The following is a 26,516-nucleotide window of genomic DNA, read 5'->3' as shown; positions in this document are numbered from 1 at the left end:
ACCTTTTAAGGTCATCTACTATGTCACAGCTCAAATCTCCAAGGGGACTTCATCAGTGTCAGAGGAATCAACAGAGCGTAGAGATGCATCACAGTCTCCCCCATCACAGGTGTCACATGTCAATGCTTCTGACCAATCTCAAAGCCAGCTGCAGGTATCGACTAACAAATTTGGTGCCCTCAAAAGTAGCAGCCCAGCCAGCTCTTCTAGCTCTCTGCACCAAAATCAGCTGTTTCGTTCAGCCTCGTTGAATTCAAATCCACCCTCTCCATTGGAAGAAGTTCCAGGCAGCCCAACCGAAGGGAAAGTTCATGTGGTTAAGGCTGCTCAAGTGCAGGTTAGCATAGAGGAGAGGATAGAGTCTCCAACAGCAATTTGCTCACCAGTCTCCTTTGGAGACACCGAACACATTCTTTCTAAAGCAATTCCAGTTGGGCCGGATTTAGCAAATCAGAAGCTTCTGTTTGGTTCATCCAAGGCGAAGGAAAAGAAATTTGAGGAAATGGAGGAAAATGATGAGGCCTTTCTCAGTCCTGATCTGCCAGGAGAAGAGCCACCTCCGCCTCCTCCTGATAACTTTGCCTTCATGATCACGAACACCAAGGTACAAGCCCTCTCCACTGGAGAGTACCATCAGCTGGTCGATGCCAAGAAAGGTAGTGTGCAGACGGTAACTGTTGGCAGCAAACGACCAAGTGCATCTGACAGTGGCTCAGCATCAGGAGGTAATGCCAATACCAATGGTCCCCCTGGTGCTGTCAACTCCAGTAAAAAGCCCGTTATTATCATATTTGATGAGCCAATGGACATCCACTCAGCTTACAAACGCCTCTCTACCGTCTTTGAATGCGAGGAGGAGCTAGAGCGTATGCTTGCAGAAGAAAGAATAGATGAGGAGAATGAGGAAACCGAGGAAGAAGAATTGACTAGAGGAGCGCAGGTCAAACCGAATGGAGATGGTAGAGATTCTGAAAAAGTTACTGGTTCACATTCTTCTGCAGATGGTCAAGTCATGAACTCCTCATCTTTATCTGAGGGAGGGGCATTAGTAGATGTAAACAGTGATGCAAAGCAAGATGGAAAGAAGAAGTTCAAGTTTAAGTTCCCCAAGAAACAGTTTGCAGCGTTAACACAAGCCATTCGCGCTGGAAGTAAAACGGGCAAAAAAACTTTGCAGGTTGTCGTCTATGAGGATGAGGAAGAACCAGACGGAACTGTCAGACAACAAAAAGAGACCAAGAGGTTTGAAATTGCTTGCTCAAAAACAGAGTCCTCAAAATCAAATCCACAGGAACCTATTGGACGAACTGACCAGATTCGTAAGAGTACCTACAAAACCCTTGACAGTTTAGAGCAAACAATAAAGCAGCTCGAAAGCACAATTTGCGAAATGGGCCCGAAGTCTCCGGAAGACCCAGAAAGCTTGGTGAACCCTGAAACTCAGGACAACAAGTTTGGAGAGAGTTCAGGGCACTCAGAGAAAGGACTTTCTCCCAAAACCTTAGTTCCTAGGCCAACTTCTGCCGGTAAAGGTCCTGGCCTCCGAAAAAAGACCAAACCACAGCTCCTTCCTCGGCCTGCCATCATACCAACTACAGGGGTCTCAGTCACACCAGTTCCCACCCAGCAGGTCTCTCTTTAGCTCCTACTACCTTAACAAAGACTATGGATCTGTCCCTCTCCTCTTGCTCATAACAGTTCAATTCTATCCGGTGACTTCTACAGATCCTTAGCTTCTCCTGTGGTGGAGGCTACCAACTCTGGGATCTGAACTTTTTAACACCTTCACATATTTTTTATAAATATGGTTTGTTTATTTCTGGCGTAGTGTTTCATGGATAGGCCTTTTTATGTTCACTGATGGTGCTCTAATCTTGGGTTAAAGTAGCAAACAACTTTCATAGTCTTAGAACCACAGTCTCACATTGTTTCTGGTTCCTTTTTGTGGGTTCTAAGGCAGTCCTCAAAGAAACTTTGTTGGTATTCTGGGCTGGTTTGCATGCCTCCTCACTTCTATTCTGGTATACATACTCTACAGTGTCCACAGATGTGTTGTGCAAGCGTTGTCTTGCTGTGATTTAGTTTAAAACCCCGGTGAAATATGGCTCTCATTTTTTGTTTCTTTCTTTTTATCCCTTTTCTCTTTTGTTTGGTTTAAATCTTTTTTTGCAGAATGCCAGCGTGGTCTCACCTACTAGTCGGATGCCGGTGCCTGTTTCTGCCAAGGCGCGGCAGCAACCAGGCACCTCAGACAAAGAGAGGGCAACAAAACCGCAAAAGCTACAGGACTCTCAGAGGCAATTTCGCCAGGTAGTCTTATTATAGGACAACTCGTCCAGTCAGAAAGATGCACACACCTAGGCATAGACTAGAGAGGAAAGTTAGTTCTTGCAGGGTATATATTGAGAAGGAAAGGAACTAACAAAGAACCTGATGAGACCAAACAAACTGTTCTTTGGCGAAAGGCCCAGTGCTGAAAGCTGTCTTTGAACTGTTGACGTTTTCTTCTGCTACATTTTTTGAATGGCTGTGACCGAAGGCAAATGACTGTTATCTCCTAATACAATCAAATGCTTCTGCATGTTTGCTTTGCTTGTGGCTTTGGTTGCTTTAGAAGACAAACTAATTTTACAATAGTGAAAGAAAGATATAAAAACACTACAGCCACTGCTTACCTAACACGTTGGATGCTTAGACTAGGGTCTCTTTAACTAAAAACACTGACATCTAACCCTTACACACTCCAATGCCTGTGACAATTCCCCTGCAAGTCAGGATGCTTCTCTACTTAACCCATGTTTGGACCCTTTCCCTGTTTACCTCTCGGAGGAATCCCCAAACCCTGGCCCCACTGCCCACGGTCCACGGTCCACAGATCCACTCTGTCCCATTTATCCCATGGATGCCTTTCCAAATTGTACCTCCTCTATTCCTCCTGGAGTCTCTTATGGTCTTGAGTACTGGTTGGTTGCATTTACACTGCGCATTACTCACTCTAAAACTCATAATCCTACCATCTTTCATCTTCCCTCTCCTTTCCATCTGACAGTCTACTTAAAGTGATATTTTGCTGTTTTCTCACCTTGTAGACAGTGCCAGTGTGTGTGCCTTTAGTACTTTCATTTACATATGTAGCTTCTGTGTCTTTGATAATCTGTTGTGATTAACTGTAGATCCCAGTAGTATGATTTTAAATATGCTTAGAAATTTTGCGTATTTTAGTCAAGATCCCTTTGTTGACAATCAGTGTGTTTTGGCATCTTTGTTCGCAGGCTAATGGAAGTGCTAAAAGATCTGGAGGAGATCCCAAATCCACTTCTCCTACTGTGCCTGCTTCTAAAATTCCTGCTTTTCCCTCTAGTACGGGAAAAGGCTTGTCCCAGTCTGATTCTACTAATATTGTTAATTCTTCTCCTTTATCTTCCTCCCTTCCCGCTAGCAAATCTTCTATCCCTCCTCCTCGATCCAGTTCCACCCCCTCATCTCATATCCCCTCCCTTTCTAATGGTTCTTTAAAATTTGCCCCTCCCACTCACAGCACTAAAGGCCTCTCTATTCCCATGCAGACACAAAATGGTCGACCTTCCACCTCTTCTTCCTCTTCCTGTTCCCACTCCCCTTTGTCCCCGACTATGTTGAGTCAGAGTGCGAAGAGTATCCGTACCATTCACACACCCAGCTTCACCAGCTACAGTCGGCCGCACAATGGGAGTGCCGGTAAATCAGCTATCCCAACAGTAACTGTGGCTAAGGATGCTGCGTAAATTGCTTTGCTGCTTTGCAACCATTTGTTTATCTCTTAATGAGGTGGAGTCACTCCTGATTTACTTTCGATTCACTTTTTGAGTTGTTTTTGTGATTTTATTTGTCTGAACAGATAATATTGTTACATCAAAGTGAACTTTGTTCTGGCATGACTTTGGCTATTGCATGTTATTATTTTCTATGTTCAATTGAATGGCCATCCTCCATTATTCAGTGTTTTAAACTTGAATCTCTGCTAATCATAAACATGTAAAAAGAAGTTTTATTTTAAAAAGTAAAAAGTTTAATTGCAGAGAGCAGGCTCTTGATCAAGGATTTTACAGAGCACTTCATTTGAAAAGAATATTTATTTTTCATACAAGTTGAAGAGAGGCTAATACTAAGTATTAAAGTTAACGTAATAAAAATTATGTAAACAATGTTTTGGTTATTAGCATTCTCTAAATGATTGTAGATTATTTGCATTTTGCATTTTTAAATAAATTGACAGACATTGGTTGTAGCCATAATAAGTGATAAAGTACTGTAAGTATACTAACCATTAACACAAAATTTCAAACATTGTCAGTTCTTTTTTGTCTTTCTTACATGCACTGCCAATGTCTTTAAGATTTATTGTTATAAATTGACAACAGTTTTTCAATGAACAGTTGTCTGTCTATTCAGTAGTTGTGCCTACTTGCCAAAGTTTGTAATTTACATCCTTACAAATGACTATACATACTGTGTTAGACACTATTGTACATTTAGGATAGGTTATACCTGGCTTAACCTACCCATGTCAAAAAATCCTTGATTTACCCATGCAGTCTATGGCTCTTAAATTAATGAGTGTTGATGTCTAAATGTAAACTAAAAATTGTAGTGATTGATAAAATTGCTCTCTACTTCACATGTATATACTGTAACATCTCTATTTCAGAGATTGTCTTTAGTTTTGTTAACATATTGTACCAAAGTTTATTTCTATGCATGCCTATACAAAATTGTAGAGCGAGAGAATGTAATAGAAGAAAATCATGCTTGCACAGACAGATTTTGTAAATAAATATGTTTTCTTTGGTTTTGTATAGCTTTAATTGCAGAAACAATCTGTGCAAAAGAGTGTAGGTATTAAAACAATAAAGTTCTGCATGCTTGTCGTTTACATGGCCTCTCGGCTATGGTTTCTCCACTTCAGAACAGAACTTCCTTCTATTAAACATTTTGACATAGTTCAGGTGACTTGGGTTTTTTTATCACATATATTGTCTTTTACCCTTTCATAGTAATGACATTCTAGTGACATTCTTGTAAAGTACACATGTTGTGAACTGTACATTTGGACACATTTCACTGAATGGATGTAATGTGTGCAGAAATATTGCACAAATGATTTGTTTTAAATATCTGTAAAATCCTAATGCTTCCATTTGTGTTCATTTATAGTTACAATGACATTACTGTTATAATGTTTAGTACATACACTCACCTAAACGATTATTAGGAACACCTGTTCAATTTCTCATTAATGCAATTATCTAATCAACCAATCACATGGCAGTTGCTTCAATGCATTTAGGGGTGTGGTCCTGGTCAAGACAATCTCCTGAACTCCAAACTGAATGTCAGAATGGGAAAGAAAGGTGATTTAAGCAATTTTGAGCGTGGCATGGTTGTTGGTGCCAGACGGGCCGGTCTGAGTATTTCACAATCTGCTCAGTTACTGGGATTTTCACGCACAACCATTTCTAGGGTTTACAAAGAATGGTGTGAAAAGGGAAAAACATCCAGTATGCGGCAGTCCTGTAGGCGAATATGCCTTGTTGATGCTAGAGGTCAGAAGAGAATGGGCCGACTGATTCAAGCTGATAGAAGAGCAACTTTGACTCGTTACAACCGAGGTATGCAACAAAGCATTTGTGAGGCCACAAGACGCACAACCTTGAGGCGGATGGGCTACAACAGCAGAAGACCCCACCGGGTACCACTCATCTCCACTACAAATAGGAAAAAGAGGCTACAATTTGCACGAGCTCACCAAAATTGGACAGTTGAAGACTGGAAAAATGTTGCCTGGTCTGATGAGTCTCGATTTCTGTTGAAACATTCAGATGGTAGAGTCAGAATTTGGCCTAAACAGAATGAGAACATGGATCCATCATGCCTTGTTACCACTGTGTAGGCTGGTGTTGGTGGTGTAATGGTGTGGGGGATGTTTTCTTGGCACACTTTAGGCCCCTTAGTGCCAATTAGGCATCATTTAAATGCCACGGCCTACCTGAGCATTGTTTCTGACCATGTCCATCCCTTTATGACCACCATGTACCCATCCTCTGATGGCTACTTCCAGCAGGATAATGCACCATGTCACAAAGCTCCAATCATTTCAAATTGGTTTCTTGAACATGACAATGAGTTCACTGTACTAAAATGGCCCCCATAGTCACCAGATCTCAACCCAATAGAGCATCTTTGGGATGTGATGGAACGGGAGCTTTGTGCCCTGGATGTGCATCCCACAAATCTCCATCAACTGCAAGATGCTATCCTATCATATGGGCCAACATTTCTAAAGTATGCTTTCAGCACCTTGTTGAATCAATGCCACGTAGAATTAAGGCAGTTCTGAAGGCGAAAGGTGGTCAAACACAGTATTAGTATGGTGATCCTAATAATCCTTTTGGTGAGTGTATACTGTAGGCATGTCCAAACTACTGTAGCTTTTTTTTACACACACATAAATTCAACTTTACTGTAAATGTGAACTATGCCAGGTTTGTCTTATGAAGTGTAAGTTATGAAGTTACAATCATCACATAGGCTACAGCAGGTAAAGAGACCAGTAGAGGGTGATGTGTGTTAATGGGGATTTTCTAAAAGGGCTGATTCTATTTTAAAGGAGTTCACGTCTGTGCATGTCATTTTTTTGTGTGATACCTCCTACGAGAAGTCAAAGCCTATTTGACTAAATGAGGAAACAGATATGAGCACATGCAGACAACATTCAGCCGAGTTAGTCAATTGCCAAACGAGGTGTTTATCATTATGTGCTGGCTGCTGAGGAAGTCTCTAAACCTTCTAGTAAGTACTTTGACATTTACTTTTTTTTATTATTATTATAATTATTGATTTTAACATTTACCTTACTGAATATTTGTTGACTTGAAGTTCAGTGTATGTTATTTCCAATTTATATATATGTATGCACAAACCTTATTACTCAAAAATGCTCTGAGATATTGTTGTATCTTGCTATTTAGGCTGTTTTAAAATAATAATAATAATAATGCAGTATTATCGTAGATTTATAAGTTATATAATATGTATATATAATGGATCTTATATATATAATGGATCTTTTAAAGGGATAGTTCACCCAAAAAATGAAAATTCTGTCATTACTCACCCTCATGTCGTTCCAAAGCCGTAAGACCTTCGTTCATCTTCGGAACACAAATTAAGATATTTTTGATGAAAACCGAGAGTTTTCATAGACAGCAATTAACACTTTCAAGGCTCAAAAAGGTAGGAAAGACATTGTTAAAATAGTTGATGTGTTCAACCTTAATTTTATGAAGCAACGAGAATACTTTTTGTAGGCAAAAACAAACAAAAATAACAACTTTATTCAGTCTCCTACGTAGTTTACGTCCTGCGTCATCATCACACGTGCTCACATGAACAGCATCAGCTGCTGTAGAACTCGAAAGCGCTGCACTATTTACCAGAGGCGGACAGTAGTGAAGTATTTTTACTCTGCTCAAGTCCATTTTTCAAGTGTCTGTACTTTATCAGTGTTTTTCTTTGGAAAACTTTTACTTCACAACATTCCAAAGCACAATATTGTACTTTTTACTGCACTATACCCCGTTTCCACCGAAATTACCCGGAACAATTTGTATCAGGAACTTTTTTTACAGGAACTTTTTTCCCCCCAGATCTGCTACTGTCTGCGTTTCCACTGCGGTCTAAAGTACGGGGAAGATTAGGCAAATTAGTCCGGTGATGTAGGACTGCGCGCGGCTGCTCCTCCCAGTCAGAGACGGACAGTAATAATTTTTGCGCGACACTGTCTGCATCAATAACGAGGAGATGCAAGCAGCGCTGCTTTTGGTAGTTATGTATTGTTTTAATAAAGAGGTCATTAACAAAACGGTGGAAAAGAGACGAGCACTGATACTAAAGCGTATTCTGAAAGCTCGTAAAGCTAGATTTAAAATAAGACAACGTATGTTATTATCAGCTATTACGGACGTTGACCGTGAGATGGCTGAGACGAACGCGCGCCATCAGACAGAAAGAGCAAGACTGATATTTACTGAACGCAGAACGAACGAACCTCACAAAAGATTTTTAAAAATGCCCGTTGAAATAACATACTGCGTGAGCTCAACCAATCAGCATGTTCAGCACCCAAGTCCCACCCCCGAAAGTTCCCGAACTTTGAAAAAGTACTACCCCGGGATCAGGGCCATTTGGAGGGGGAAATATTTACCCGGAACTTCATTTAGACCCTGGTTCCTGCGGTTGAAACACACCGAGTACCACCCCAAAGTTCCTAGTTCCTGGGGAAAGTTCCTGCGGCTTATGTTTCATAATGAATATAATTTAATACTTAATTAAAAATGTAGTACTTTCTTATTTTTACTCTAGTAAAAGTAATTCAAAGTTTTACTTGAGTAGAAGTAAGAAAAAATATACATTTTTAATGTAATTAAGTATTAAAGGTAGAATAAATAATATTTATGAAACGTAGTGCAGTAAAAAGTGTGATATTGCTCTTAGTTTTCCAAAGAAAAACACTGATAAAGTATACATATACTTGAGTAGAAAGTAAAAATACTTCACTACTGTCCACCTCTGCTTATTTACAATGTCAACAGCAGGAGTCTGACACAGACTAGAACGAAATGTTTGAATAAAGACGTTATTTTTGTTTTTGTGCACAAAAAGTATTCTGGTTGCTTCATAACATTAAGGTTCACGAGTTCACACTTACAAATAATTTATGGAGAGTAAATTTAAATGTGTATTTGGTGTGCTGTCCGGGGGGGAAATAATATTGCTAAAACCTAACTGTCTGATACTTATTCTGACTATTTCCGTTCTCAAAACAGCAGATCATTCACAAAGTATAGACTTGCAATATGTCAAATCACACTGTGGAGGGGATTTACCTCAGCTCTCATGTGGAGAACATCCTGTTCGCAGCCTTCTACGTTGTCATCTTCATCCTCTCAGTCCCCAGCAATGCCTTGGCTCTTTGGGTGTTCTGCCACAACAACACCAACAACACCCCTTCCAAAGTGTTTCTGAAGCATCTGGCGATAGCGGACATGTCTTATGTCTTGGTGCTCCCCATGCGAATGATCTACCACATGTCAGATGGTCACTGGCCTCTTGGTGAAGGGGCCTGTCGCGTGGTGGGTTTCCTGTTCTTCGTCAACCTCTACTGTAGCATGTACTTTATGACCTGCATTAGTGTAGACCGTCTGTTGGCTTGCGTCTTGCCACACAAAACTCTGAATCTGAGAAAGACCAAGAATGCCATAGTGGTCTGTGCGGTCCTGTGGGTCATGGCGACCATTTCCATGGTGCCTGTCCTGTTCTCCAAAAACGCAGCGACTAGACATTGGCAGAATGTTACAGTGTGCGAACATCTGTACATAGAGAAGTCCTCCAATCCCACCAGCGCGGTGGTCTCCACTGCTATTGCATTCATGATACCTCTGGTCACCCTGAGTGTTTCTTACATTCTCATATTTTGGAAAGTTAGGCAAATGACTTTTCAAGAAAGGACGCCTACTCAGCGTAAAGCAATGAGAATGATCGTACTTACAGTGGTTAACTTTTTGATTGCATTTGTGCCCTATCATATCCACCGATTTGTCTTTATCATACAGCATGATGACATGTCAAGGTCAGAATCCAAAAGACAAATGCTGTATTTGGGAAATCGAATCACCTCTGCTTTAACATGCGTGAGTGGCGTGTTGGATCCTGTCATGTACTTCTTTCTGGCTAGAAATTACCAACAGACCCTTCTGCAGCTCTGTGGTAAAAACGTCAACGAGGAGCAATCCACCGCATGATCAAGAAAGGCCACAAAATCTTGTCAGCTGTTAAGGCATAACGAAACACAGTTTCTGTAAAACAAATTTTTAAAGTGAAAGTAGAAGTGGAAAAAGTATGTCTGGTAATAGTTGAGGTTCATGACCACAATCATTCAGAAACCTCCCATCCCATTGTACATCCCATTTCCAGATTACAAGATGACAGTATCTCGTATGACACACACATATGACAAGGCTATCTTTGTGTTTATTTAATTTGATATAATTTATCAATATTTTTATTAATAATATTTTATGCATTTTATCAATATTTTATCTATAATTGATCCTATATCATTTTTGAATGTAGCTACTTTTAGATGTTCAGATCTGAATAAAATATTCTTTCAAAATCTCACTTCTTTCAATGTCCTGACAAACATATTTAAACACAATTGTTGCACATTGTTTGGTTCTCTGATGTCATTATTATATAATTGTATTAGAATTTTAAAATTGCATGGTTGATTGTTCCTTGTACATTTTGACCATTTTATTTCCAATTTGGAAAGGCGGAAAGTAAAAGATGGCTCTTCTCTGCTTTTTTTTAAAAAAATGACAGCTCGATATCCTTTTTTATGGCTTAAATATTTCATTCGCATATATAGGCACACTGAAACACCACTTTCATCTTCTGTATGGCATTAACAGCGCTGCCAATGTGTTTACGCTTTAAAAAAAACAAAATATGTGTCGCGAAATATTTGTAAACCACAAACAAAAAAGGTTTTTCCTTTCCAGATAAGAAATAAAATGATCAAAATGTATACTAACATTAATGCCTTAGTTGTTTAAAGGGGACCTGTTAGGCAAAATTCACTTTTACATGGTGTTTGAATATACATGTGTGTTGACAGTTTGTGTACAAAACCACCCTAATGGTAAAAATCCACCCACTCCTTTTTTAATCCCCTTAAATCATAAGCAATATCTCAGAACAAGCCATTTGCACTGCAGTTTCTATGCAATGTGATGTAACACTGCACAGGCCCCGCCCACGACTGCTGACGGATTCTGCCCTATTTGCATAGAAATTAATGAGCAGTACACAGTCCGCCATGTTTATCTCCTCATCAGAGCATTTAACTGCAGCATTCAAGTAAGAAATGTATTTTTATTAAAGCTAATAAAGTTCAATCAAGAGCAGTGAGTGATTTTCTGTTTTTATTTTGTTGTTTGATTTATCTTTAACAGCATATACACTCAAAAAAATAATTTGTTGAATTTACTTAAAAAAGCAGTGTCAAGTGGTTCCACACAACTATATTGAGTCATTTTTACAAATAGCTTAATTTAGTTATATGAACAAAAGAGAGTCAAGTAAAGCTGACAAAATTTCTTTAAGTAAATAAAAACCGTTTGAATTTGTCACTGTTACATAATGTTTATATGTGCAGTTTACTTAATAATGTTAAGTTAAATTTATAAAAGTTTATGTTAGGTGATCACATTTATTGATTTAATTAACCTTATTAAATTAACTACTTGCTCTACAAGTGTAAGTGGAAAACTATAAAATATAACAAGCAGCATATTTTTCTAAATAAAATTCTAAAATAACTTAATTGAGAACAGAAAGTAATTGAGCGTATGCGTGGCCACACACTAAACACAGGCACCACTCTTTTGCATAATGATAACCACAAAATTACAAAATCTCCTCTAAATGTCCAACATAACTGCACATAACACTAACATAAACTAACAACATCTTTCCCTTTACTGAAAAAGATTAAATAACACTTTAATCCCTAAATTTACTCTCCTAATGCAGTCCCTTGCAAAGCATGCTGGGAACTACAGATCCACTGCCCAATTTGTTCGTTTCACTCAGCAATGTTAAGTTGACCGAACAAACTTATTAAGTAAAGCTGACAATACTAATTTTTAGTAGAAACAATTCAGTAAATCTAAGTAAATTTTGTAAATTTAGTTACATGAGTTTTTTAAGTAATGTGAACAAGGATGATTTGAGTGCAACTAACAACACTGAAAGTTATTTTTTTGAGTGTATAGCAGTAGGTACTGTATATTATGCTACTGTTAATACACAGATCCAATATACACATGGGATTTCTTTACTTGCTGTTTACGTTCACAGACATAACCGACTGTGTTTATGTGAACGTAGCGTGTTTTTGACGTAAGCATGTGCGTGTGTGACAGTTTAAGCGCAATAAGACGTGAAAGAGAATTTAGTTTAATACTCATGGAATCCGCTGTCTGTAGGGTTGCCAACCGTTCCGTATAATACGGAATCGTCCCGTATTTAAGGCATCAATGAAGCGTTCCATATGAAAGCCATACGGAATGTAGTTTGTTGTTGTTATGTAAAAATTTGAATAATTATCATTATTGAAACACAAAATAACCAATAAAGTCTCAAGCACCAAAAGCAACCCATATACTAATCTAGTTCTCTTTAATTGAAAAAATATGCATTTTCATGTATTCATGGTTGCAACAACATTAGTTCAACATTTTAAGTGAAAAATACTGTACAACTTGGCCCCGTACAACTGCTTGCAGTTCTTGTTACTATTTGTCATTCCTTATTAATTTGATTTATCATTATTATTATTGTTGTTATTATTATTACTATTATTATTAATATTGCTATTACTTTTGCTGTTGTCACCTTCCTCATACCCCATTTTTCAATGTTTTTTTGGGGGGAGGGGGGGTACTATTAATATCTTCATCACTATTATTGTGATTAAAATTATTATTTATTATTTTTTATTTTATTTTATTTTTACTCTGGTTACGTTTGTTGTACTTCCCTACATGCTCCTTTATTCATATATTTCCACTCCCACACCCAGTTACACTTACAGTTACACACACACACACACACACACACACACACACACACACACACACACACACACACACACACACACACACACACACACACACACACACACACACACACACACACACATATACCCAAATCGTACTGGCCCTTATGTATGTTTTGTTGGTCTATGTAATTTTCATCTAATTTCTCTTTTGTAAATATTGTACTTGTCTGTTTGCATAATAAAAAAAGAAAATATATATTTAAAAAAAGAAACAAAATTAACTAAATCAAAAATATGAGCTGGGACAGTTTCTGAAATGTGGTTGATTTTGACACAGAATGACCCAAATGTGTTTGTCTAAGAACCTTTATACACACTTAACTGCAGATACTGAAATGACATGCACTGTGTGGTACAGTACACATATTTTGAGTGTCCCTTATTCTGTCCCTTATTTTCCTATAAAGAACCACGATTGTACCTTATTTCCTTTTCCAGAAGTTGGTAACCCTAGCTGTCTGACATCCAGCTTTCAGTTCGCGTGCTTCAGGTGTGTGCTCTCAGAAACCCATATATCAGAAGTTTAGACTGATGTGGTTTTAACTGCAATGTTATGTGAGTGTGACCACGATAGAGATGATAATCGAAACCAAACAGATGTTTTAGTTTTTGGCAGAGATGTACAGGCTCCGCCCTCTTCTGGAAAGAGGGATAAGGTGCAGCAGCTCATTTGCATTTAAAGATACATGCATGAAAATGGCATGCTTTTCCTTCCACTCAAAAATGGGCATTTACAACATGATATAATAAGATCTGTGTGGTATATTGAGCGGAAACTTCATAGATACATTATGGGTACACCTGAGACTGATTTTACATATTGTAAAAAGGGGTATAGGCTAACAAGTCCCCTTTAAAATGCATTTCAAGTCTTAAAACTAAACTCAGGAGAGTGACAGAACTTTTGGGGATACATAAGTGAGCTGTTGCCATTGGATATTTAGTAACTTGTGGGTTTATAAAAATACAGCTGCTTCAAAGCTAATATTTTAGCAATGACAGTATGTAATTTTTTGGTGTAAAGAATGTGAAAAACTCTTCAAGTACACTGAAACAAACGCAACACTTGTTTTTGCCCCCATTTTTCATGAGCTGAACTCAAAGATCTAAGACTTTTTCTATGTACACAAAAAGCCTATTTCTCTCAAATATTGTTCACAAATCTGTGTTAGTGAGCTTCTCCTTTGCCGAGATAATCCATCCACCTCACAGGTGTGGCATATCAAGATACTGATTAGACAGCATGAAAATTGCACAGGTGTCAATTGGTGTTTGGTTTCCCATGTTTTAAAAAAATATCATGTTTTGTGTTCAGCAGAAGAAAGAAATTCATACAGGTTTGGAATTTGAGTAAATTATGGTGAATTATCCCTTTAACGAAAATGCTTCGGGTTCACTTTTTGGTCACATTGTGGACCCGTAGAAGAAGGCGTGCCTAGTAACGCGGTTGTCAGGAAGACAGTGGGGAAAAAACGTGTGCATCTGTATGATTTGTTTACCTTTTTGCCTGATATGCCATCAGAGTTTATGAGCACGATACTGATACTTGTCGATATACATTTCGGGTCTTAAGATCGATATCAGTTTTGTCGTCCTGGATCTCCTTCATCCTCTCGGCTGGGTGGAGTATTTTTCTTCACTCTGTTGGGGTTCGTCCCGCCTGTCGTCTCCAGGATGACCGCAGGGTTCAAGACCGCAGTTTTAAGGTGATGTTTAAGCTTTATTTTTTGAAATATGCAGTCAATAAAAGTCGAGCATGTGATTGATCTTAATGTCAGCGTAGCGAAAAAGTAGTAAACTGCGTGTTAACCTATTGGGAAATTCACATCGTTAAATATTGTCTTGTTTGCATAACTTCGTCACGACGTCTCATAAATGTTTCCATCGTATTATAATCTCTATTTTGAGACAGACACTATGAGTATGTATAATGAATGACATGTCTTTTTTTTAAGTGTGTCACTGTACTTGGAAAATATTTCCATTACGTTAACTTGCTGAAAGAACTATGGGTTTTCTAATGCTATGACAACAAAAGAGTTTTAAAAATGAATGCATAGTGCATAAACCAGAGACCAAACATATCCAGTTGCTGTAATATGAAATATGTATGCATAAACTTAGTCCAGACTAATGCATTATTTATATTTTTTAACTGATAGCAACTTTTATCAAAGCAATATCTTAAAATATGGGAGTGTCATTGTTTTGTCTCAAGATGCACACCAGTAAGGCCTTAATACTGGCTTAATCTAAACCCTGTCTGTGAAACCGGGCCATCATATCTTCTTAAATAAAGCATAACAAAACAAGACCTGTCAACCCTGCTGCTCTACTGTTTTGATATATAATTTCGTAATTATACTTAAAGTTAACGATTAAAAGTGTTAGCACTGTTTCCTTCTTCCAACAGAACTAGCAATGTACATTCTGGAAGAGGGTTCTAGCTGACAGGCATCTCGTTTGCAATGGGTACGGCATCCTCTCTGGTGAGCCCTGGTGAGGTGATTGAGGATGCGTATGGTGGTGAGGGAGGGGAGGCATGTGAGATACCAGTGGAGGTGAAGCCAAAAGCACGTCTGCTGCGGAGCTCCTTCCGTCGCGGGCCTCGTGTCATCGGTGCCAGCTTTAAATCCACCGGATCGGTGGAACTGGAGTATGCGGCAGAGTATGAGCGCCTCAGAAAAGACTACGAGATCTTCAGGGTCAGCAAGAACAATGAGATCGCCTCCATGCAGAAGAAAGAAGCCAAGCTGGATGAGGAGAACAAGAGGCTGCGTGCTGAGCTGCAGGTTTGAGAGAGAATAAGATAATCTGACATTTTTTCATGTGGGTCAATGACAAATAAAAGTGGTGGGCAAAGAAATAAAAAATCTAGTTTAAAACACATGCCAAATTCTTAGCCACGTACTGTTTCTGTTCATTTTTCTGTTCATTGACTGTTTCTATCACTGATCTATATACACCAATCAGGTATAACACTGACAGGTGAAGTGAATAACACTGATTATCTCTTCATCACGGCACCTGTTAGTGGGTGGGATATATTAGGCAGCAAGTGAACATTTTGTCCCCAAAGGTTAATGCGTTAGAAGCAGGAAAAATGGGTAAGCGTAAGGATTTGAGCGAGTTTGACAAGGGCCAAATTGTGATGGCTAGACGACTGGGTCAGAGCATTTCCAAAACTGCAGCTCTTGTGGGGTGTTCCCGGTCTGCAGTGGTCAGTATCTATCAAAAGTTGTCCAAGGAAGGAACAGTGGTGAACCGGCGATAGCGTCATGGCTCATTGATACAAGTGGGGAGGGAAGGGTGGCCCTTGTGATCCGATCAAACAGACAAGCTACTGTAGCTCAAATTGGTTCTGATAGAAAGGAGTCAGAATACACAGTACATCGCAGTTTGTTGCGTATGGGGCTGCATAGCCGCAGACCAGTCAGGGTGCCCATGCTGACCCCTGTCAACCACCAGAAAGCATCAACAGTGGGCACGTGAGCATCAGAACTGGACCTCGGAGCAACGGAAGAAGGTGGACTGGTCTGATGAATCAGGTTTTCTTTTACATCAGGTAGATGGCCGGGTGTGTGTGCGTCGCTTACCTGGGGAACACAGGGCACCAGGATGCACTTTGGGAAGAAGGTGGCTGTGGCCTCTTTCTGCAGGATAATGCGCCCTGCCACAAAGCAAAAATGGTTCAGGAATGGTTTGAGGAGCACGAGTTTGAGGTGTTGACTTGGCCACAAAATTCCCCAGATCTCAATCCAATCGAGCATCTGTGGGATGTGCTGAACATGGAGGCCCCACCTTGCAACTTACAGGACTTAAAGGATCTGCTGCTAACATTTTGGTGCTAGATACCCCCGCACACCATCAGTGGTCTAGTGGAGTCCATGCCTTGACAGGTCAGGGCTGATTTGGTAGTAAATGGGGACCAACACAATATTAGGAAGGTGGTCATATTGTTATACCTGATCGGTGTAAATTATATTTATACAGTGGTATCTGTTCATCTTTTATATGGCTTTGCAAAAGTTTTATACCATCTTCAAGAAAAGTTTAGGGTTAATGGCTCTTAATGTAACTATTGAGTAAAAAGTTACACAATTTGTCAGCGGCTAAGTGCAAATAGCAACTAGATTCTATTTGTACCAAGTGAAAATAGCAGCATTTCTTAGCAATCTTCTATTTACACTAAGTGAAAATAGTGATATATTCTATTTACACTGTAAAAATTGCAGTCTTTTCTTTGCAATAATTGTAATAGATGATATTTATACTAATAAATAGTGGCAGATACTATTTGCACATCAGTGTTGTTGTACATTACACGGTATGCAAGAATAACATAGTGTGCATTACACGGTATGCAGTAATAACATAGTATTTATTAATTATTATTTATTAAATGGATGCTGCCTTATTGGGACAATAAAGCCCCCCCAACCCTAACCGATAAACACTTTATTATTAAACACACGTTAGACACTTTTCAAATATTTTCTTTTTTACTGAAAATAAATATCATGGGAAAAGGGAGTTGAGCGGTAGAACTTTTGCGCCAAAACTTCATGCCACACACCTTACCCCTACACCATTGCTCCTGTATATAAACCATATATAAACCTGGTTTACTGTAATAAACCTGAGTGTCTTCCGTAATTTTGTCTGGCCCAACCAGACGTCAGTGGGCAGAGTTAGTGTAAATAGCATTTGCCAACCAGGGGTAAATAGACACCCCAATAAAATTTCCCTTACGATATGCATGTGAGTGTACACAGCCTAATCCTTATTTTCAAAAAGATTTATATATTTAATATAAGATATATTGTTAAGGTAACTTTTAGGTAACTACCAGTCTTTCACATTGCTGTTGGGTGACTTTATGCCACTTCTAGGCACTTTACACTTAGGTTTGATTAACTATTGACCTACTCCACAGAAAACACTGTTTCAGACTATTTGAATGTTGAGCAAGCGTCATGTGGCCATGATATGATTGCTTAATGTAATGTGATGTATGTATTTCACAAGACATGACATTTTATATCTAAAATGACTCCTGATCTAAGAGTTTTGAAAACAAAATGTAGGCGTTTCGAAAGACATTACAAAAAACCCTCCCTTCTTGTGCATTCCACGGCTTTATCAGATTCAGTAGTAGAAGATAAAGAAGCACTTAACATTGAACGTTCCAACTATCAACAAAGCCAAGTGCAAACCTAAAGCTCTTTTTTCTGAAATAAACAAACTGGTTAAACCCTTACCCGTAGCTATTACTGGCTCTGTTGATCTATGTGAAAGTTTTCAGTCATTTTTTTTCTACAAAAAATGTATAACCTTTATCAAACTTCTCCAACTGCCTCTTCCTATTCAACCCCATGTCTGATAGGTCGTCCACTCAACACTTTTTTTTACTTACAAATACATCTGTGGTTGAACAATTGAATATCAAATCTAATTCTACCAACTGCACTCTTGATCCTATTCCAACATACCTTCTAAAAACCCTTCTGCCTTCACTTATTCAACCCATTACACATATTATAAATAGATCTCTTGCCACTGGTTATGTTCCACATGATCTAAAAGTAGCAGCTGTCACTCCAATACTAAAGAAGTCCAGCCTTGATAATACTATCCAGAACAATTATAGACCAAAATCAAACCTCCCATTCATTGCCAAATTACTTGAGAAGGTAGTCGTAGCACAACTGCAGTCACATCTAGAGCAAAACAATCTATTTGAACCTGCAACGCTGCAATCAGGTTTTCGTCCCAATCACAGCACAGAAACAGCACTTTTAAAAGTGCTAAAAGATCTCCATCTGGTTTCTGATTCTGGTTTCACACACTATCCTGGTTCTTCTTGATCTCAGTGCAGCATTTGACACTGTGTGCCACTCCACACTTCTTTCACGACTATCTGCAATAGGCATCACTGGTACTGCTCTTCAGTGGTTAACTTCATATCTATCAGATAGACAGCAATTTGTTAGGATAGGTAAAGATCGATCCGGTACCGTTCCTATCTCTCATGGTGTACCTCAAGGTTCTGTACTTGGTCCTCTTTTATTTCTCATTTATGTGTTGCCACTAGGTCAGATAATCAGACGGCATGGTCTCAACTTTCATAGTTACGCTGATGATATTCAAATTTATTTCACGTTTAAACCCAACTCGCTTCTGTTAACTCTTGCCTGCAGGAACTTAAAACCTGGATGACTGATAACTTCTTACAGCTTAATGCTGATAAAACAGAAATTCTGTTGATTGTCCCTAAATCACAGAGTTTACCACGACATGACATTTTCATTGAAATTGATGGTGTCCAGATTAGGCCTTCAAAAACTGCAAAATCTGGGAGTATTGCTTGACTCCACGTTATGCCTTGACTCACATATTGGTCAGATTGTTTAATCACGCTTTTTCCACTTGCAAAATGATGTTTTATAAACATAGTTCGGGAGGAGCACGTTCAGATAATTGACACAGGTGGAGAGCACTCAGCTAATCAACAGTAAGAGGTATATATACACGCAGCAGTCTTACCTCCATTCATTGACAGTTTTCTAGCATCCCTCCACCACCCCTTCTCCACACTTTTATTTTATCAGCCACTTACATACACGGGGGGTACTCTGGGTTTGGGCCAAATTCCGAGCTCGAAGCCCTCCCCCCGGACAGCACGCCAAATACGCATTTAAATTACTGTCCATAAATTATATGTAAGTGTGAACTCGTGAAATATTGTTCATATCTGCCGCACCCTTAACTTCAGAGATGCTGAAACGCTCCTGGTTATTCACGCTTGTATAACCTCCAGATTGGACTAGCCTACTGTAACGCCTTATAGAGTGGCTTACCTACCAAAGCTATACATCGCCTTTAAATGGTGCAAAACTCTGCTGCTCGAGCCCTTATGTTTAATAAAAAATCTGCACATATCACTCCCATTCTCAACCAACTTCACTAGCTTCCTGTGGCCAGTCGTATCCAGTTTAAACTGTTAGTTTTGGTCTATAAAGCAAGTCATGGCCCCACACCCCAATTCCTGGCTGAGTTAGTGCAACCATATGTTCCTGCCCGGACCCTCAGATCTAGCGATGATAACTGGCTCTACTGTGGGTGGTAGGGCTTTTAGTGTTATAGGCCCTAAGCTATGGAATAAGCTGTCCCCTAATCTTCGTTCCACACCTACTCTCCAGACATTTAAGTCTCAACTTAAAACTCATCTATTCTCTATGCTCAGTAAATAATTATTTTTCTCTCTACTTCTGTCTTCAAGTGATCTCACACTTTTTCATTTTATGTTAAATGACTTCTTTATTGTATTTAATGTTCTCTTTGATTCTATAACTTCTTATGTTAATTATCTGTAGTTGTTTGTTTTCTCCATCTGCTTGTTTATTTGGAATAATGAGCAGGTTGACTGTTATTTTGATTGTCAATTGATTGTACATTGTGAAGCAACCTTGGGTTCTTGAAAGGCGCTATAAAAAAACATATTATTATTATTAAATTTGTTATAAAAAGGTCAAAATAGCTAAAATATAACAAGACTTACTGACCATGACGCAGTTATAAGAACCCTTTCTTTGATTTTTCTTTCAGTTTTTATTATTTTTAAGGCATATTTCTGCATGTTTGTTGCACCACAACATGACTTTGATTTGGTGGACAAAAGTTTTTCAAATATGAAAAGGCAGATCTTTTTTTTTCTTCAATAATTAAATTATTTGAATGATGATTTTTCCCTTCATTTTGATATAACTTTCTGGTTGTCAGGCTCTTCAGAAGACTTACCAGAAGATTCTTCGGGAGAAGGAAAGTGCCCTGGAGGCAAAGTATCAAGCCATGGAGAGAGCTGCCACCTTTGAGCACGACAGAGACAAGGTCAAACGGCAATTTAAGGTATGAATCTTAATCTTTTCTCTCTCAAACAGGAATATTAAAGAGATGGTTCACCCAAAATTGAAAACCATTTTTTTTGTCAACATTTACTCACCCTCTTGTCATTCAAAGCCCGTAAGACTTTCATTCATCTACGAAACACAAATTAAGATCTTTTTTATTGAATCTGAGAGCTTTCTATCCCTGCATAGACAGCTACACAACTACCACTTTGATGCTTCAAAAAGTTCATAAAGAGATCGTATAACAAATCTATGTGAAATTTCTGGAGAGACTTGATCACTTTATATGATGAACAGATTTAATTTTGGCTTTTATTCACATATAAACATTGATCAGCTAACATTAACAGAAGCTCTACCGAACCTGCTTGATGCACGAGAACAAACCTCATTGGTTCTTACGGAAGCTCAAACGTGCTGCTTAACACACGAGAATGAACCTCATTGGTTCTCATATGTCAAGCGAACATGCTTGAGCTTCTGTTTACCACAGCTGATGTGTGAGTTAATGAATGCTGTGAATAAAATACTAAATTCAATCTGTTCATCATATAAAGCGATTGAATCTCTTTAGAAAATGTTGAATAAACTGATCAATTAATATGGATTAGTTTTATAATGTCTTTATGGACTTTTTGAGGCGTCGAAGTGGTAGTTGTGTAGCTGTCAATGGAGGGACAGAAAGCTCTCAGAAATTTAATCAAAAATATCTTCATTTGTGGTTTGAAGATTAAAGAAAGTCTACGGTTTTGGAACAACATGAGAGTGAGTAATGAACTGACTAAATCAAAATTCTTACCTTGCACAATTCTAAATCTCCCCTAGCCCCCTCTACCTCCTTTTGTTTTTAACTTAACTTTTTAGCCTGAAGCTGTTCTAGTTTCAGTCTGCCTTCTTTACAAAGACTACAGATATAGAAAGACGGTTCACTCTTATTACTTGTGAATGTCAGAATACCATTTGTCCAATGCCTTGTGCATTGGCTGGTCTAGCCTGAAAAATAAGCATTTTAACGCTATTTGAGCATAAGAAACAACATTTATGGGACAGTTCATGTCAGATTTTCTTGCTGATTTGAAATATGTTCGGCAAGCAGTTTATGAGATTTCAGGATTCCCCCATTCAAATAGTTAGAACTTGGTCTTGGATGCCCAAAATAGCTGCCCGGAGCCTTTTGCAAATATGGCTGCCGAGTGAGCAGACTTTCCTTGAAAGGGACTTTGATTCTTTACCTCACCTATGTGTTTCCTTTTATCTTCATCTCTGCCCTAAATCACCCGGCAGATATTTCGGGAGACTAAAGAAAAGGAAATTCAGGATTTGCTGCGGGCAAAACGAGATCTGGAGTCAAAACTTCAACAGCTGCAGGCTCAAGGCATTCAGATTTATGATTCAGCAGACTCGGATTCAGACGACAACCACACAACTGTCACCAGTAAGATTGTGACCTATTAAGTTTCAGAAAGGAAACTAGATTTTTACACTTTCTGAAGAAAATCACCTGCATCATCTGCATGTTCAGACCCACAATGCAGGTTTTTTTGCAGTGACTCACTTTTCTTTGAAAGCGGAAGTCGAGGCGTCAAGCCAGGTTCTCTTTTTTGATGAATTTTGTGGAGATAAAGATACATAAATATCACCCTTATATGTGATATATAATTATATATAGACAATATTGGACAGAATGTAACTGTATGTATGTATATGTATTTCTTTATCTATTCTTTGTTAAATTAATTTATTTATCTAATTGATAATTCTTTGAAATTATTATGACTATTTAAAATTGTATTAATAAAAAAATACAACTTTACTACTGTACAGCTCAATATTTTTAAGCATAATTTCACAAATCCCTTGTAATTGGAGCTTTACTGTGAATCCTAGGTTTAAAAGTGATAGAATCAAAATTTTTTACCCGTGCTATACTCTGTGTGCAGCTGCAGGAACTCAGTGTGAGTACTGGAGTGGTGGTGTGTTGGGCAGCGAGCCGTCTATGGGCAGTATGATGCAGTTACAGCAGACACACCGAGGTCCAGAGTTTGCTCACAGTCTCATCGACGTGGAGGGGCCGTTTGCCAATGTCAGCAGAGGTGAATTTGCACCTCTGTTTGTGTGTGTGTGTGTGTGTGTAGGTGTGCTTGTGTATGTGTTGATGTTTGTGCCTGTGTGTTTCAGATGATTGGGATGCAGCCGTGGCAAGTCTACTGCAAGTTTCTCCTCACGTCTCTCAGGCTCTGTGGAGTAACACAGTCCGCTGCTACCTCATATACACACAGGAGACCAAAGCAGAGCTACAGACTTTTATACAGGTACACATGCTCTGATAACACCTCTGAAATACTCATTCTCACGTTTTAGCTCTCTACATCTATTTGTCTCTCTCTTTCAGACTTATTCTTTGAGGCTGCAGAGGTTTTGTGAGGGTTTGGGTCATTTCTGCCTGAACGTGTCATTTCCTGAGGAGAAGGCCGCTCTGTATGCTGCTGAGCGCAGGCAGGAGATCGAGAGGAGCTCTGTGTGTGTGCTGCTACTCAAGTCCTCAGTGTCCAGGTGTCACTCTTATCTTTCTCACACTTTTTATCATGTTGCCATTGACATGAATCTCATGTATCTGTTTTGCTGTTTTAGTTGCGTTGTAGAGGATGTGGAGGAGGCGTTTGTGAAGACACCAGACTCTCGTCCTCTCTTGCTGTATTTGCGAACGGGTGACAGAAAAGGAGAAAAAGAGGAGGCGTCCACCCTCAGTCCAGCCACCAGAGACCTGCTGGAGAGAGTAAACAAAGCTGACAAAAGTGCCAAACTCAAGGTATAGAGTCAAATGATTCATATGGGTTTCAAATTTCTTATTATTTCTTAATTTCTATTTTTAGAAGTTCAGTACGTCACATCTCAGACATTCCAAGACCTGACAAATGCAGAGATTCAATATGCTCAATCAGCTAAAACGAGTGCTGACTAACGCTGACAGACAAACCCAGCGATGTGTCTTTTGCCGACTGTGTTTTTGTCTGTTGTTGCAGAGTGAATTTGCCTTTAGAAGGTTCTTTTGAAGATCTACATTTTTTCCACTGAAGATTTTAAGCGTTTTAAAGGTTCTTGAATGGTTTTGAAGTTTGTTTTAAGAACACATTCTAAAGATTCAATAAACAGGGTTCCTACGGGGTTTGGAAAAGTATGGAAAAGTATGGAATTTGATTTGAGTAATTTCCAGGTCTGGAAAACTATGGAAAAAATAAATCCGAGTATGGAAAAATATTTATGTTTCCAGACTATTGTCCCTATTTCATTTTCTAAATATAAAATTAATAATTTCTAAATGTATATAATAAATATATACACAATCATTTTTTTCAATGAATGAAAAACTTGTAGCCTAGCTATGGCAGTAAAGGTCAGACCTGTGTGTTCCTTCCTTTTCACAGTTCAACAGTGGTTAACACAGCACTTTGTAGTTTGAGAAAGCAAGTTGGGTTTGAGGATAAAACAGAGTCGATGGTGGAGTTCTTAAAGGAATAGTACACCCAAAATGAAAATGTGTAATTTATTCACCCCCATGTCTTTCAAAACCATAAGACTTCATTATATTAACATTTTTAATATTTTAAATCTGAGAGATTTCAGTCCCTTTATTAAAGGACTTGTTCACCCCAAAATGAAAATGTCCTAATCATTTACTCACCTCAATGCCATCCAAGATATCCATGCCTTACTTTCTTCAGTGAAAGATAAATTAAGTTTTTCAGCAACCAACTGAGTTGGTTGCCATTTTGGAAGGCATTGGGGTGGGTAAATGATTAGGACATTTTCATTTTGAGGTGAACTAATCCTTTAAATATCTTCATGTGTCCAAGATTTCCAAGATTAACAAAAGTCTTATTAGTTTAGAATGACATGAGGGTAAGTAAATTATGATAGAAATTAAATGTTTGGGTAAATTAATAACCCTTTAAAAAAATTGTGACTGATTTAGCATTTTGATCGTTAAGGTCACAAAAGGCAATATTTTAATATAGGATTTCTAAATATTAGATAGCCTACATAGAGGTTCTGACTCAGAGTGTAACAGACTTGTCGGTGCCGATAGCATTGTGGGTAAGTGCGTCGCCATGTAGTGCTGTTGTGCTTCGGGAGATCCGAGTTCGAGTCCTGCCTCATGGACTTTTCCCAATCCCGCCCCCCTCTCTCTCCCACCTTACTTCCTGTCTAGCTACTTTCCTATCCTAATAAAAGGCAAAAACGGCAATACTAAATCTTTAGAATGTAACACTTGTTAGCAGTTGAATTTGAAAACATTTTATCAGAACAAGTTAAATATGGTCGGGAAAATCTGTAGGAAGTCTGGAAATTCGAGTCTGGAAAAGTATGGAATTTTGAAATGAAAATTGTGTAGGAACCCTGAATAAAACATTGATGCACCTCTTGATGAAATTAACATTGCAACATTTATTTCCATCAAGAGGTGCATCATTTTTTGTTCAAGATCTTGTATTGACAATGCAAGAGTCAAGGATATTTAACTGAGCAAGCCAAGCCAGAGGCGACAGCGGCAAGGAAACCAAAACCCCATCAGGTGACCTAATGGAGAAAAATAAACTTTGGGAGAAACCAGGCTCAGTTGGGGTGCCAGTTCTCCTCTGGCCAATTAACGAACAGCGTATGATTATTATTCTGACAACTTTACAGGTCAGAGGTCATAATAGATCGGAATATTCGAAATATCAGAGTTATCACGCCGGAGACGGGTTTATTGAGGATGGCGTATTGATGAAACAATTATTAAAGTGCAATATTCCCACGACCAAACTCCGTACTATGGGAGATCGGGCCTTCTGCTCAGCAGCCCCTCATCTGTGGAATGCTCTCCCTGACCACTTGCTTTTTTTTAAACTTCATAATGTCAAACCTGGAACAGACATTGTGAGGTCTGCAGTTCATTTTCATTCTTTGTTTTTCATTAATTATACTTTGCTTCTTTTCTGCAGGTAGTGGATCATGCAGGCTCTGTAGAGGAAGGAGCTGCTCTTATTTTTTCTCAACTTGAAAGAATTATCAAACAGGTAAACACGGGAACTCACAAGTGGATGTTGTGGTTAATAGCATGTGATACTAAGTGTTCACATTATTCTCACCTTGCACGCTAATTGTCAGCTTAAAACTTGTTAAATATTGGACAACACAGATGTTGGGTTATAGCATTTTACAGCAAAAATAATATATGATATTAATATACAGTGAAATTGAATAGGTTTTTAGGCCTACACAGAATTACAATAGGAGCTGCCTCGGTGCACTGGCAAGTGAAAATGACTGTTGACAGTCCGGTTTGGCACAGAAAAACGGCAGTGAGTAACTTTGAGGTTATATATAATTTCTACCTAAATTGACCCAGCCACTAAACCAGTAGCTAAATAAAAATAAAAAAACACTTTGAAAATAACCCAACGTTTGCATAAAAATATAAACATTGTTTAGAGTGTGGTTTACTATTTGAGATTCTGAAAGAGGAACTTATCTTCCTAGTAAGATTGCATAATTTTCAACAGGAAGATACATTTCTAAAAGATTCTCTCTCTGTCTTCAGGAGTTGTTGGGATTGGAGTTAGAGGAGAGTGGGGCGGAGGAGGAGAGGGAAGAGGAAGACTCTGGTGATGTGCTGTGGGATCTTCATGATGAGCAGGAGCAGATCGAGGCATTCCAGCAGGCCTGCAGCGCTGCTGCTAGATTCAGTTTCCAGAAGGCATGACTGCTGTTTTAATTTTCTCTATTGATCATTATTAACTGAATTGCACCCTCATGATGCAATTATAATATAATTTAGGCAATATTGTGATTAAACTCTACCTCAAGTAAACACAATACTTTGATCAAATTAATGTGAT

The 26,516-nt window shown here is 38.6% G+C and overlaps 3 protein-coding genes across 7 annotated transcripts in view; all 3 read left to right on the top strand.

Moving 5' to 3' along the window:
- Positions 1 to 4,982, top strand: part of kiaa1217 (KIAA1217 ortholog) — a 194,197-nt gene extending 189,215 nt beyond the window's left edge. For 4 of the 5 annotated variants that reach the window (XM_079805500.1, XM_079805501.1, XM_079805499.1 and 1 more), the window contains 3 exons: positions 11 to 109; positions 2,173 to 2,310; positions 3,273 to 4,982. In XM_079805500.1, the coding sequence (XP_079661626.1) occupies positions 11 to 109; positions 2,173 to 2,310; positions 3,273 to 3,764 (729 nt within the window). In that variant the 3' untranslated portion in view covers positions 3,765 to 4,982. Of the gene's footprint in view, positions 1 to 10; positions 1,631 to 2,172; positions 2,311 to 3,272 lie in introns of all 5 variants that reach the window. The other variant, XM_079805498.1, reaches the window with a different exon arrangement.
- A 1,752-nt stretch (positions 4,983 to 6,734) lies between these two features.
- LOC307119670 (uracil nucleotide/cysteinyl leukotriene receptor) lies at positions 6,735 to 11,004 on the top strand. The gene is made up of 2 exons (XM_079806089.1): positions 6,735 to 6,828; positions 8,865 to 11,004. The coding sequence occupies exon 2, from the start codon at positions 8,895 to 8,897 to the stop codon at positions 9,837 to 9,839; it is 945 nt and encodes a 314-aa protein (XP_079662215.1). The 5' UTR covers positions 6,735 to 6,828; positions 8,865 to 8,894; the 3' UTR covers positions 9,840 to 11,004.
- Positions 11,005 to 14,143: 3,139 nt separating this feature from the next.
- The window catches only part of nphp3 (nephronophthisis 3), a 37,883-nt gene continuing 25,510 nt past the window's right edge, over positions 14,144 to 26,516 (top strand). The window contains exons 1-10 of the mRNA XM_079806139.1: positions 14,144 to 14,430; positions 15,138 to 15,516; positions 20,507 to 20,632; positions 21,919 to 22,069; positions 22,575 to 22,727; positions 22,813 to 22,946; positions 23,027 to 23,187; positions 23,266 to 23,443; positions 25,620 to 25,694; positions 26,219 to 26,374. Of these exons, the coding sequence (XP_079662265.1) occupies positions 15,193 to 15,516; positions 20,507 to 20,632; positions 21,919 to 22,069; positions 22,575 to 22,727; positions 22,813 to 22,946; positions 23,027 to 23,187; positions 23,266 to 23,443; positions 25,620 to 25,694; positions 26,219 to 26,374 (1,458 nt within the window). The 5' untranslated portion in view covers positions 14,144 to 14,430; positions 15,138 to 15,192. The remainder of the gene's footprint in view (positions 14,431 to 15,137; positions 15,517 to 20,506; positions 20,633 to 21,918; positions 22,070 to 22,574; positions 22,728 to 22,812; positions 22,947 to 23,026; positions 23,188 to 23,265; positions 23,444 to 25,619; positions 25,695 to 26,218; positions 26,375 to 26,516) is intronic.

Source organism: Gobio gobio (assembly GCF_949357685.1).
Source record: "Gobio gobio genome assembly, chromosome: 23".
NCBI classification, from domain to species: Eukaryota; Metazoa; Chordata; class Actinopteri; order Cypriniformes; family Gobionidae; genus Gobio; species Gobio gobio.
The sequence above is the reverse complement of the archived record's forward strand: the minus strand, read 5'-3'. Positions and strand labels throughout refer to the sequence as shown.

Coding starts and splice junctions, on each gene's coding strand:
- LOC307119670 (XM_079806089.1), top strand. CDS start 8,895: ATGTCAAATCACACTGTGGAGGGGATTTACCTCAGCTCTCATGTGGAG.